Source organism: Anneissia japonica, unplaced genomic scaffold (assembly GCF_011630105.1).
Source record: "Anneissia japonica isolate Jap-2015-1 unplaced genomic scaffold, ASM1163010v1 scaffold597_len517326_cov190, whole genome shotgun sequence".
NCBI lineage: Eukaryota > Metazoa > Echinodermata > Crinoidea > Comatulida > Comatulidae > Anneissia > Anneissia japonica.
This window is the reverse complement of record NW_022699214.1, coordinates 290,199-303,120: the sequence shown is the minus strand read 5'-3', so window position 1 is coordinate 303,120 and position 12,922 is coordinate 290,199. Positions and strand designations below refer to the sequence as shown.

The following is a 12,922-nucleotide window of genomic DNA, read 5'->3' as shown; positions in this document are numbered from 1 at the left end:
CACAACGTTCACCTTTCATCAGTTGCCTGACGATTGCAATAGCGTGAAACTCCGAGTAGCAACATTCTGTTCCAGCGACCTCCAGTTCTATATTAAGCTCTGCTATAGCATTGAGCACTCTGTATGAAGATAGACTCCTCTTCAGCACACAACGCTCCTGTCATCTTTATATCAGGGACATAAAAGGTGCCAATATTATGCTGATGTCAAATGGTATCATAAAGTTGATTGACTTTGGGTGTGCCAAGCGCCTTTGCATTAATCTAAGCCAAAGCCAGAGTCTTCTGATGTCGATGCGAGGAACACCCTACTGGATGGCTCCGGAAGTGATCATGGAAACAGGGCATGGAACCAAATCTGACATATGGTATAGAATCATTTATTTTAATTAATTATGCTTTGTAAATAAATAGTTATCTTTTATCAGCAGGACAATACAATACACTGAAAATTCCTGCATCTGCTAGACAGTATCAGAAAACATCTTCTATTCATTTATTTACAGAAATAACTTTACAGCAGGACACAAGCCGTTGTGGTTAAAAAAAAAACGAGAAAAATTGATTGGAAAATAACATAAAATAAAAGAAAGCAAAAATTCAATTGAATTCAATCACTTTACTACAGAATTTCAATTAAATTATACCACATGAGATAAGCACTCATAATTTTGAATTTTAAATTTCAGGAGCATAGGGTGTACTGTATTTGAAATGGCCACTCGAAAGCCTCCATGGGCGGAGATGCCTCCTATGACGGCAATATATTCTATAGGATCAGGTTCTGGTCCTGTGCCTCAACTGCCTGAACAGTTCTCAAAAGAAGCTAAAAGCTTTGTTAGCGTGTGTCTTTTAAGGTATGTCTGCTTTTAAACAAAAAGTTAATAATATAGTTATAATATCATACACTATATTCAATATCAAAATTGTAAATTTAATCTAATCATATATAGTCTTCATATCTGCTATAACATTACCGTATATTTTCACGTTTAAGAGGATGCTTAAAATAGCAAATTAAGATCAAAAAACACATAAACATTTTTTATTTTTAAATCGTGCGGATCGTCCATAACACGCAGATTTGCTACTGAAATGAAGCTACTCTTAGTATGAATGAAGGCAATTTTAAATGCGTGGAAATAAGATTTTGATAAACAATAATTTTAAAAGCCAATAAATTAGTATTTTTTGGAAGATTAGCCCTACATTTGGCTCCGTTTTTAGCCAGGTAGATGCAGTATCAAGACCATAAAAAGTAGCAAGGAATTCGAAAACAGGGGGTCGTCTTTTACGCCGGACATAAAATAATGCCAAAAATTCTTCTCAAAATCTGGGGTTGCCTTATACGCGAAAATATATGGTATAACTCATCTCCACTTCTATAAGACATCTTAATGACTGAAAAATTAATCCATGTTTAGCATCTTTAACCTGTAGCTGCTATTAATAATGTAATTAATTATTTACAATTCTATTCAATTGTTGCAGAAATCAAAATGAAAGACCAACAGCTACTGATTTGTTGAAACATGCATTTATCCGGAAACGGCGCGAGCGTGGACGAGATCGATTTAGCACACGCATATCTTCATCAACGTTTGAAGAGGGGAACATCAACTTCAAAGAGAAACCAAAATCTGAGGTTACCAAAGACAAGAACTCCAAGAAACCTATTTATGACTTCTCTTAGTAATGGTGGCAATAGGATTTTCCCCAAACGGGGATAAGCTCTCTGACAGGGGGCTTGATATATTTCTAAAGGGGAAGTGGGGACCAAGGGCAAAGCCCTGGTGTCGACCTAGTAAATAAGGCAAATTTATACCATTTTAAGCTCTTTTGAGAAGTTTTAGCACATACTAAGACCATTTTATAAAGGATGCCATAAATGCCTTATTTCTGTCTGTTAACTTATTGCAATATTAATATGTGTGTTTGTTGGGGTAGAGGGTGTATATATGTATGATGCAGAGGTTTGTCTGATATATAATTAAAATACTATAGTTGGATATATTATTAGTTGAGGGTGGGGTGGGATAAAACCTGAGACAAAATATAAGTTAAAAAAGACTTTTCTGAACAGCATTCTTTTTCTGATATTATATTTAAGTCTCGGAACGTCAAGACTTTCTCTACTACAACAGTTCTTTTCAGAACTACCTACGTGGTGTATCGCAAGCTTCAACATATATGTTATTACTTCGCCATGCAAACCTTTAAACAATACTGATATTTATTATTATTATTATTGTTATTATTATTATTATTATTATTATTATTATTATTAAGAGGCAATTGTAAAATTGAATTGATTTCCTGATAGGGCTTCCCAGAAATTAAAGGTGTTTCTATGTGTTTGCTATCAGTACTTTGTACAATCACAGATACCAAGAGTAGTATCTTGTGATGCGTGACCTAGGTGGGGGAACAGGGTCCCCTTAAATTCTGCCTTGTTATAAACATTCCAGTGATTTAGGCTATGCATACTCAAGTTGTGTTATATCCGTCCATGATGAAAATCTAATTTGATTCCAAACTGAACATTCCTGCCTGGATGTATTGTGATGAAAATATGGGAAAAAATATATATGGTAATGCAAAACAATTAGAGTAATTACTATTTTTAACCATAGTAAAACCTCACTGGAGCTCCAACGATACAGTTAATGACATCATTTGTATAAGGACTTGGTTCTACCATCCAAACCATAATTTTTAAGTCTTTGAAATTTACTATAAACCATAGGCATATGCAAATTTAATCATGTGCACTTAAAATATCAACCAGGACATCCTTCTTAGAAAAGTAGGGGAAGAGTAAGGGTTCACCCCTGTGCTCTAATCATATGTGCTTAGTTGAAATTTGTAGGATTGAGTTCGTCCAAGCCCTTTTTAACTGCAAAGAAAAGGCTCTACTCGTAACATCGATCATAAAATTGCATTAACGAAAGTATATCAATTACAGAGGAGGCTGGGATTACGTGTACACTTTGAGACTTCGGTATATACTTCATCATGCAGTGTTATTCGATGAAAATAACATAATTATTTTGATTAAATAATTAATTATTTAAATTAAAAACTTAGGCAAAAGGATGTTATGTTAATGTTTGATGTATTACAAAGCTCATGCAGTACATCATGTTTTTGTCTATAAAGTTCTTTCGAGAGGCATAGCCTACTGTGTTGTGGCAACATATCATTGTATACCTAAAACAGGTATCAGTATGTATAAATAGGCTTATCTTGATATTTGATAATAAACATTATAGATTTTTTTTACACAGTATTAAAAATCATGTGTTGAGAAATCATCTTGGGAGAGGCATAACCTTCCATGTTATAATGACATATCATACTGTTAGAACAGGTCAAAATGATTTATATCTAGATTTTTGAAAACTTTACCAATTGATGAAGATTAGGTAAATGCTTTATTGCTATATATACCAGCATGTACACTCTAAAATGTATACATTGCATTTGTTTCACATGGTGCTTATTGTTAAGTATTGTGTACAAAAAAATATAACAAAGTACTGAGAAGTACCAAAAATTTATGATAAACATAAAAATCAAGGTGCAAGTTTTTGTGGATATTGCACTAGAGCTGTGTGGATATTGTGGAAGGCATTATGAAGTAACTTTTTATGTATTGAAGTGGGAGTAATATTGTTAAAGATATTGCACAATAATTTTCAATGGTGAACTGACTAGTAGTCATAATTTATAATCATCCATACCTTTTGGTGCTGTGTTTTATAACAATAGGCCTGCAGTAGGTTATATGTTTTTTATGCAGTTTTATTTTATGAAACACATGGTGCATACTTTTTTAGGCAGTGTTTATAGCTACACCAGTCTTCAATGAATGCCTAATTCTGATTGGATGTTATTGTTCTTATCCAGCCCATGCATTCAATAACACCCAATCACAGTTAAGAATTCTTTCAAGACTGGTGTAACTATAGACATTGCCTACTTTTTAATGTTTGTCAGATTGCAATGGTTGAAAAATTGTTGCTCAATGCTCTCTGTTGCTCTTATTTTATTACTGTGCAGGTATTAATCAGTGTACTGCACACATACACAGCACATTTTTTAGTACTCTGTATTTATCCTTTGAATAAAAATATAATATCTATTGCCTCCTATCCTGTGATTAGCTCATTGGCTGTGAAGTAGCACATAGCCTTTGCATGTACAGACTGCAAAAGGGGCACTTAAGCCTGCCATTGTCTGTGTAGCCAGCCATGGGCTCAAGTGGGAAACATTCTTGATGTGTTGTACAACTGAATTTTTTTGAAAGACACAGAAGGGGTGGTTGAAGTAGTAATTGGGAACAGATAATAAGATAAAGCTTTTCGAATATTTAAAAACTGGGGGACGTTACGCTTAGTGGTGGCGCCAGTGGGGGAGGGGCAGCAGGGGGAATTTGCCCTCCCGTCGGACATGCCTGAACCCCCTATCGTCCGATGCACGAGTAGTTTTTCAGATCGATATCCAAATAACGTTATTTTGTTTGCCAATCCCTAATATTGTGGTCTAAAGGAACATTTTGGGCGATAACAACCCATAAAAACCCTAGTGAACCTACCAGGGATGGTTTTATTCTGGGCCGTCAACCAAGGCTCTGGTCAGCACCCCTTGGTTCCAACCCCTGTGTCTGACCCCTTGTTGGCAAATTTCTGGTGCCACCGCTGTTTACGCTGCCTTCTCCCCAGTTTTTAAATATTCAAAATTCATTGAAACTAATTTTTATTCGATCTTTTGACTTATTGAAAGTTCTTTTAAATGAACTATTAAAATATTCATCCTTGATTTATGAGGGTTGACTTATTGGGTGGCAGTATCTTCTTTAATATGTAGAGAAAAATATTGGTATTATTTTACGTATGTATCTTGTACAAATTGTTTGTATATAATTATTAACAAGTTATCTTCCGCTTGGCTACTGGTGTGGCAGTGAATTGTTTTATTTATTGAACATGTAAAAATTCTTTGTTTTCATTGTCATTTTTACAAAATAAAAATTGTTTTTAGAAATGTTTCATTTCTGTTTTCTCTTTTTGCTCAAGTCGTAGAGAAATTAGTTACCTTGTTAATATGGAGAGAGCATTATCAGTACTAAAAAAAATATATGTACAATTCTTAAATAATACATGTTCAATTCAATTTAAATGACATTTATACAATAATTGTAAACAATACAATAATGATATACAATACAAAAATTGGAAAGAAATGTAAAATAAAATAAAAAATGTAAAATAATGCTCAACTGAGCGTTCGATCATCTTTGTCCATGTGGCTAGCTGGATGTTCTATGTGTGTTACAGTACAATAAATAAAAAGAACAACAAATACGATATTGACTTTAAAAACACTATTTAGAGAAAACCATTTTTCGACCTATCCTTGGTTATTTAGGTAGGTCTACCTTTTTGTACTTAATGCATTACTAATTGGCAAGTTGTGAAATAATAACATTTAAACCTTGCCATAATTACATTGTTCCTATGTTTGATTTATTTTTTAAACTGTAGAATTTTTGTCACGAGCAAGGACTCTATTAAATCAAGCATCGCTCGTCTTTCCCGAGTCTCAAAATCCATTCTGGCCTGTTCCCATTTCAAATTTCATTTTCTCAAACTCAAGTTGTTTAGTTTTAAATTCCAACTCTTGCTTTATCTTCACCTCTGTAGAATGTATTAGACCTATTATTATTATTAATATTATTATTTCACTAACGACTTTACAAAAGTCGTTCATATGTAAAAATATAATACTGTATAATATATTTATGTTGTATATATGGTGACTAGACTAGACTTTGTGATGCATAATGCTAATCCAAAAGTTGCCTGAACGGATGAAATTGGAGGACTTGTCCTCTAAGGCAACCCCCACTTCTTAAGGAAACTGTTCGCGCACTGTTCTCCTTTACATAGCGTCGCCTGGCGGCGCTATAACTACTGGACGGACGACGACAAAACATGATTAATGATATCTTTCAATTTTGTTGACCTTGCGCTTGTTACCGATTGTTAATTAAAAATTGTTGTTTTCTGGTACGTTATGCTAACTGAATTGGATTAAATTGTCTATTTAGTAGACTTAATATTTTTATATTTTGCTTGTACCTTAAGTATTATGGATAGGCAGGCCAGGTCTAGGAGGATAGTTAGGCCTAGACTAGGCCTAGGCCTAGTAGTAGGCCTACCTAGTCCTAGGCCAACTCCTTGGGCCTTGGCTTGGCTTGCGCCTGGCGAATAGCCAGGTAGCCTACAAACTAGGGCCTAGGCCTAGCTATGCCCTTAATTCAAGGACTAGTCCTAACCTTGGTCTGATCACATAGGCTAGGCGACCTAGCTTTGAAAAGTTTAAACACATTTTCTATAATACTGGCCTTGTTTTAGTAGTTTAGAATAGAAGCCTAGTAGTACTAGTAGAGCGGTTAACAATAGGCGTAATTTCGCCTTCAACAGTAATTCTCTGTTACCTGTTAGAAGCCTATTCAAAATTTAATGGTTCAGTGAGTGTATGTGTGTTTCGCACAATTTGTTCCTTTTGACAATTGCACATTTTGAACTAGCTGATTTTGTTTCAAAGTCGTTTCAGACTGTGCTTGCAGTATGCAAACTGTGCAAGGTTTCTTTTAGCATGTATCGTAAAATGTGACATTTAAATTTATTTATTGATATTGATATTAACGTATTTGATAATGATATACGGCAATTTCAATATTTTTTTAAGCGATCAGAGAATTTTCATTGATAAAAGATAGGCCTACTGCAGGTGATGTGTGCGTGGGAATAAATAATAATAAAGAATTGCATAAATTACTATATAGGAGTCTAATATTTTCATTGAGCCTTGCAGAGTTTGCGAATTGTGCAAGGAAGAGCTTGCACAATTTGCAAATTGTGCAAAAGTCTCAAATTGTACACAAGATATGCTATTTAACTGTCCGAGTTATTTTTGTTCTTGTTTAGGAGATAAGGCCTAGGCTAGATGTACTTAGGCCTGCTACTAAAGTACAAGAGTACACTGCATGCAGAGTAAATTCTAAGGACGATGTTGAGCACAGTAAAGCAGCTTGACTGAAAATATGGCAACAGCTACCCAACTAAGATATGCTGTAAAACAGTTGTACAAAAATGTAAGTTTTATTTGAAATAAAGACATAACATGCAGACTGTAAAATAAGGCTTTCACAGGAATTTTTCCACTGCACAAAAATTAGGCTTAGAATTCCGTCTGCGCATTTCAGAAAAAAAGGACTGATCTTCCGCACAATGTTTGCAGAATATTAGGCCTTGTCCCATCTCTTATACTACTTATGTATTAAGCAGTATTGGTTACAATACTGCACACCTATTTCTCTAGCGATTTTCCATGCAAATTTGAGTTGGTTTGGTTTTGATATCGTCCACTGTTTGAGGCGTCGTGTTAAAGAATTCAATAGTCTGTTGCTAATCGTTTTATTTAATTTTGAGAGGAAAATATATTATGTCTGGCGAGTAAATCGCAAAAGCCCAATATATTTTATGGGAGCATGTCAATGATATATAACTATAAGAATGTTGGATGAGGAAGTTTATAATTAATTAATAGCGTACACTTAATTTATGATTAAGAAATGCTTTAATGCTTCTGTTACTGTAAATGTCTTGATTAATTTTGTAATCACATTACTTCATCAAAACATGTTTTGTTTTTTTTGTTTTTTTTTGTTTTGTAGTTAATTCATCTTGGTAAAGAATATCCAAAGGGTGAAGAGTATTTCCGGAAGCGTTGCCATGCTGCCTTCATGAAGAACAAGGATGTTGACGATGCCGAGAAAATTGAGGAACTCATAGCAAGAGGAGAGTATGTCTGTAAAGAATTAGAAGCTCTGTATATGCTACGGAAGTATAGGACCCTTAAGAAACGCTATTACGATACTCATCCTCATTGATAGCTGGTGGGAGAGAGGTCATGCCCCCTTGCCAATATTAACAACCAGATCAGATTGTTTGCTCGGAAGCTGGTGCTATCTGTGCTCAAATAATATGTTCAGGATATTTTTTGGAAGAACATTTTCTTAAGCAATTTGCATTATATTCCTTTACTGTGCAAAAAAATATTTTTGTGTATTCAGTAGTCACATAATAAATATATGATCTAAAATATTTAGTTATTGTGATTGAATTTTTTAATTGCTCCAGCTAGGCCTCATCGATCATCAGTTGGTAGAGCAAACAAATAATTGGAGGCGCTTCGGTTTGAATCCTGATGTAGACAAATACCTTTTTTTCGATGTAGACAAATACCTTATATTCGCACAAGTCGCTCGTGGGTTCATCACTAATGTTGCAGTTGTGCTTTGCAACGGTATTCCAAGTGTTTTTGTTGCACAATTTAGTACATATTTTTTAATATACTACTGTATTATGCTTTTCTAAACTGCAATCTCTTTATAAGGCTTTGGGGAGTGAATAAAAGTCTATCATATGATTCTCAGATCTCTTCAGCCCAATCACAGTTGTTGATTACAACTGACTTAAAAATGACTGTTCCATTCACTGTTAGTATTTCAAGTCAGCTCAGAGTCGCACTTCCTCCTTTGCTCCAGATCGATGAATTGCATGACAGGAAATGTTATGGTACAAGTTGTCAAATATGATTTGACCCAGGTCTCGTATCGCAGACCAAATTTAGGTCGCCATTGGACCGACTTAAAATTTACTGATTGTTGAAAATAGCTGGCCCTGAGCCGACATAACTATTAAGTGCAATTGGGCTCCTCTTGGAAACTGAAGCCCAGTTCAGCTACACAAATAGAATACAGTTTTACACATTTTTTGTGTGTATCTAGTGATACGGCACTCTACTGTATGTTTCATTGATAAAGGCGTTAAATTACAACAACCTTAAGGTAATTTTAACACAATGAAATAGTGCTTGTTGATAAGCATACCAGCATGCTATTGCAATATTTTCATACTAAGTGAAAGATGCTTAACAGCTCCAGTTTTTAATTTTGAGAATCCTGAAACTTTTCCCCCTGAATTGAACACAAGACATTGGGACTGGAAGGCTAGCATCCTAACCAAACAAACCACAGCTCAGCTATAATGAATATGTGTTTAAAATATTTTATGTTTACTAGCTCAATATTAATCATTTATGCCAGTTCTTCAGAGGTAAATTATGACAATAAAAAATTCCAGAGTTTAATAAAGACATTTAATTAGATACTTGGTTTTCTAGCACTTTTATTTCCATAAAAAATACAAGACAGTCTTTACTATCAACCAGAATTTTTAAATGATAAATACAGTACTGTGTACTGTATAATCATTTATTAGAAGTTAGAATCTACAAACAGTATTAGCACTTAAAAAGTTGGTAGTAAATCTTTCAACAAAAAAGTGTTTACCATGTTATGATTACTGCCACATTTTATTGTTGAGTTGACAAGGTGTCAGCATTTTTAATTGAAAATACACCATGAGAACCTTCCTGGTGGCCCACACTTGCATTGTAATACAAATACTAGTAGTTGACAGTTAACATGTTTATCATCATGCGATTAATATGCATCATATGTGCCAAAAAGTTTAATTCTTTGTGCATAATAAGTAAATGACAAATGCAATACGTACTAAAATTATATTCCTTTAAAGACATAAATTAAACATTCCTTTTGAAACCACACATACTCAAGACATTTTTAAACAAAGTCTAGAATATAAATTTAATTTGACAAAAAACATGTGACAAGCCTAAATATGGTCATGATGACATCACATCATGACCATAAACAGGCACATATTGACTAAATATGGGCATTAGACACCTGTTACCTGCCTATATGTTATAACATACTCAGGGGTCCCAAGTTGGAAGAACCCATTTCCGGAAGATTCGTTTAATGATGTTGGGGGCACTATATTCTATGAGGAAAAAGTGTAGGTACCAAATAAAGGCCACGCCCACCTCAGGCCCACCATGATTGAGGCTGAGGTGATGACATTTTTTTTTAGAATAGGCACCTTTATTAGAAGCCCAGAAATGGCACTGTCAGACTGCAAAAAAAATCATCCTTGCAATCCTTTTTTTTCCTTTTAATATATTAACATAGTGAAAAGTTTAACTTACAGTATCTACCACTGTATATTTCCTCTGGTATAAGCTTATACTGTACCCAGATACCTCCTTTTCAAAGCAAAAGGCATTGCATGGCTGTTTTAAAGCCAATCATTGATTTTTTGCCTGAGGAAAGATTAGTATGTAAAATTGTGCATAAATTAGGAGGTGGGCTTATTTAAAATGAGAAAATACAGTATTTATCACAAAGAACAAATATGCTAAAAACTGTACCAGAAGTGACTAAAACTGTGACCATATATGGGCAAAAATTGTAATTTTTAATATATTAGGGAATTTACAATAATTAGCAATTAATTGTTAAATTATTAACATTTTAAAGCTGTAGATTGGTAGAAAGATGCTTATTTTTAAATCCTTCAGGACCAAACTTCGGCTAACAGTCGGTCGGTGAAAGGCGTCCAGATAAAAATATCATTCAATGAATCCATACATTAACAATTTTGAAAGTAAGACAACTCTTCACAAAAATTGTATTGTCACTTTTAATAACTGTACAGTACTTTTGAACATTTAAATAACCAGAAATGTATACTGCAATGATTTTCAAATACTGTACAAAAATTTTTAAAAATAATAAGAGTAGGTTGTAGTGTAGCTGACAAAAATTGCAAAATTAATGAACTAGCAGAATAACCTCAAGAATTAATATATATGTTCTATATTGAAATTAAAAACAAGACTCTCAGATGTTCAGAGTTCAACTGAGCTATGAGGTCAAGTTGGTATACTCCATGGGTGGTCCCACATTCTCCTCAAGGTAATTGCATAATACTTAAAATTATGATAAATCACATGACCATAAACCCCTATTATTAGCCCTATTAGTCAAATAATCAATAATACAAACAAAATGTGCAGACAAACAAGTTTAATATTGCAGAAATCATTTTTCATTAAAGAATATCAGCTATTTTCAACATTATAGTCTAACCATATACCATACCATCATGACTTTATGTAGATGATTTAAGGAATTCCAGGCATTATAATTTAGAATTGGTACATGTATAGGAAATAGAAAAATAAACTTGTACTGTATTTAATTCTTTTTCATTTGTCTATTATGCTTAATTGCACCAATTAATGTTATCCAAAGTTCAGAATGTCCCTTTTTACTGTTTTTCACCATCATCATGCACTACTTTCTGTGCTGCTGTGTCTTGCGGTTAGGCTTGTGGTGGTTGCCCAGCCTGTGGTGGTTGCCCTGCTTGTGGTGGTTGCCCTGCTTGTGGTGGTTGCCCAGCCTGTGGTGGTTGCCCAGCCTGTGGTGGTTGCCCGGCCTGTGGTGGTTGCCCTGCCTGTGGTGGTTGCCCTGCCTGTGGTGGTTGCCCAGCCTCTGGTTGTTGCCCTGCCTGTGGTGGTTGCCCGGCCTGCGGTTGTTGTACGGCCGGTGGTTGTTGCCCTGCAGCCATGGGGACTTCATTACCTTGTTGTGGTGGGACCTGATTGGCCTGGGGGATTTGATTGCCTTGTGGTGGTACTTGATTGGCTTGGGGGATTTGCGCCTGGTTAGCATTGACTGCATTTATTTTAGCTTCTTGTTGTAATTTTAGAGCTTCTTGATTTACTATTGGTTGTTGAGCCTGTTCCTTTAAAAAACAATGGAAATAATATTTAATTCCCAATAACACATTATCCAATAACACTATATTTTAACCATTTAATGAATGACTACAATACAAAATGACATGCTAATGACTTTTAAAACAAGATATTATATTATCACATCCAAAATATTATGACAAAATAGATCACAATAACAATCACACAGGTATGAAAACAACTACAATTTATATTGTTTAGGTTTTACAGTATATGAACATGTTATTTTTAAATATTAATAAAAAATTAAAAAAAACCCAAACAAAATTAAATTTCAGAACTTTTCAAATTCTTCATTGCATAAACACTGTAAAAAAAAGTACTACAAAATAAAACCAAGCATTAAAGCTAATTGTGCATGCTCACAAAATATCTTGGTGTGTATACAATTTTATTTTACATGTATATAGTAAAGCATGAAGTTAAGTTTGGTTTAGGTGGGCCCAAGAATTCTGTTAGTCCCAAGATATTGTTGTCTGAATAGTAAATAAATAACGATGTGAAATTTATTTAATTTAATTTAATTTACAACATATTTTACCAGGAATACATTTCAGTAGCATAATCCAATATAGAATTACAGAGTTTTATGCACTGTTTTTTAAATGATATTGGAAGCGTAATGAAAATATTTACAAAAACAATTTAAAGACGTTGTGAAGAATGTGGGATTAATTTAAATTAAAAAAACTTTATCTGAAATAGTTAATAATCCAATAGCATAGTGATGTCAACACCAATAGCAGCCAAAGTAATATTGGGTGAGATAAGGTAAGGTTGACGTGAACTCAATGATAAATAGTCCATGCTTAGGAAAAATGATTGCTCTACCAATTAATAACATTTCTTTTGATATTAGCAGAATATTGATAAAAATTTAAAAAAAAAACCTCTCCAATCAAAATGGTCTTGACAAGAGGATCACAAATACATCTAGAGAATAAAACTCCAGATGTAATGCTAGGCAGTGGTGGCTCCAGAAATTTGCCAACGGGGGACTTTTGTCAGGGTAGCGGGACAAAATCATTCATGGGGAGAGAATGAATGGCAATCTTTGGATCGGCAATCTTTGGATCGGCAAATTAATATGTTTAGTTTTTGTCATTGGAAGATGGAAGTCCATGCTTGTCTGTTGAAAGAGCAATTACCTCCCCCCCCCCACC

The 12,922-nt window shown here is 34.2% G+C and overlaps 2 protein-coding genes across 5 annotated transcripts in view; one reads left to right on the top strand and one right to left on the bottom strand.

Moving 5' to 3' along the window:
- LOC117102891 overlaps window positions 1-5,050 on the top strand; it is a 37,833-nt gene extending 32,783 nt beyond the window's left edge. The window contains exons 16-18 of the mRNA XM_033243342.1: window positions 130-367; window positions 689-856; window positions 1,491-5,050. Of these exons, the coding sequence (XP_033099233.1) occupies window positions 130-367; window positions 689-856; window positions 1,491-1,692 (608 nt within the window). The 3' untranslated portion in view covers window positions 1,693-5,050. The remainder of the gene's footprint in view (window positions 1-129; window positions 368-688; window positions 857-1,490) is intronic.
- A 4,182-nt stretch (window positions 5,051-9,232) lies between these two features.
- The window catches only part of LOC117102875 (nucleobindin-2-like), a 20,047-nt gene continuing 16,357 nt past the window's right edge, over window positions 9,233-12,922 (bottom strand). For 3 of the 4 annotated variants that reach the window (XM_033243314.1, XM_033243312.1, XM_033243315.1), the window contains one exon: window positions 9,233-11,746. In XM_033243314.1, coding sequence (XP_033099205.1) covers window positions 11,324-11,746 — 423 coding nt within the window. In that variant the 3' untranslated portion in view covers window positions 9,233-11,323. The remainder of the gene's footprint in view (window positions 11,747-12,922) is intronic. The other variant, XM_033243317.1, reaches the window with a different exon arrangement.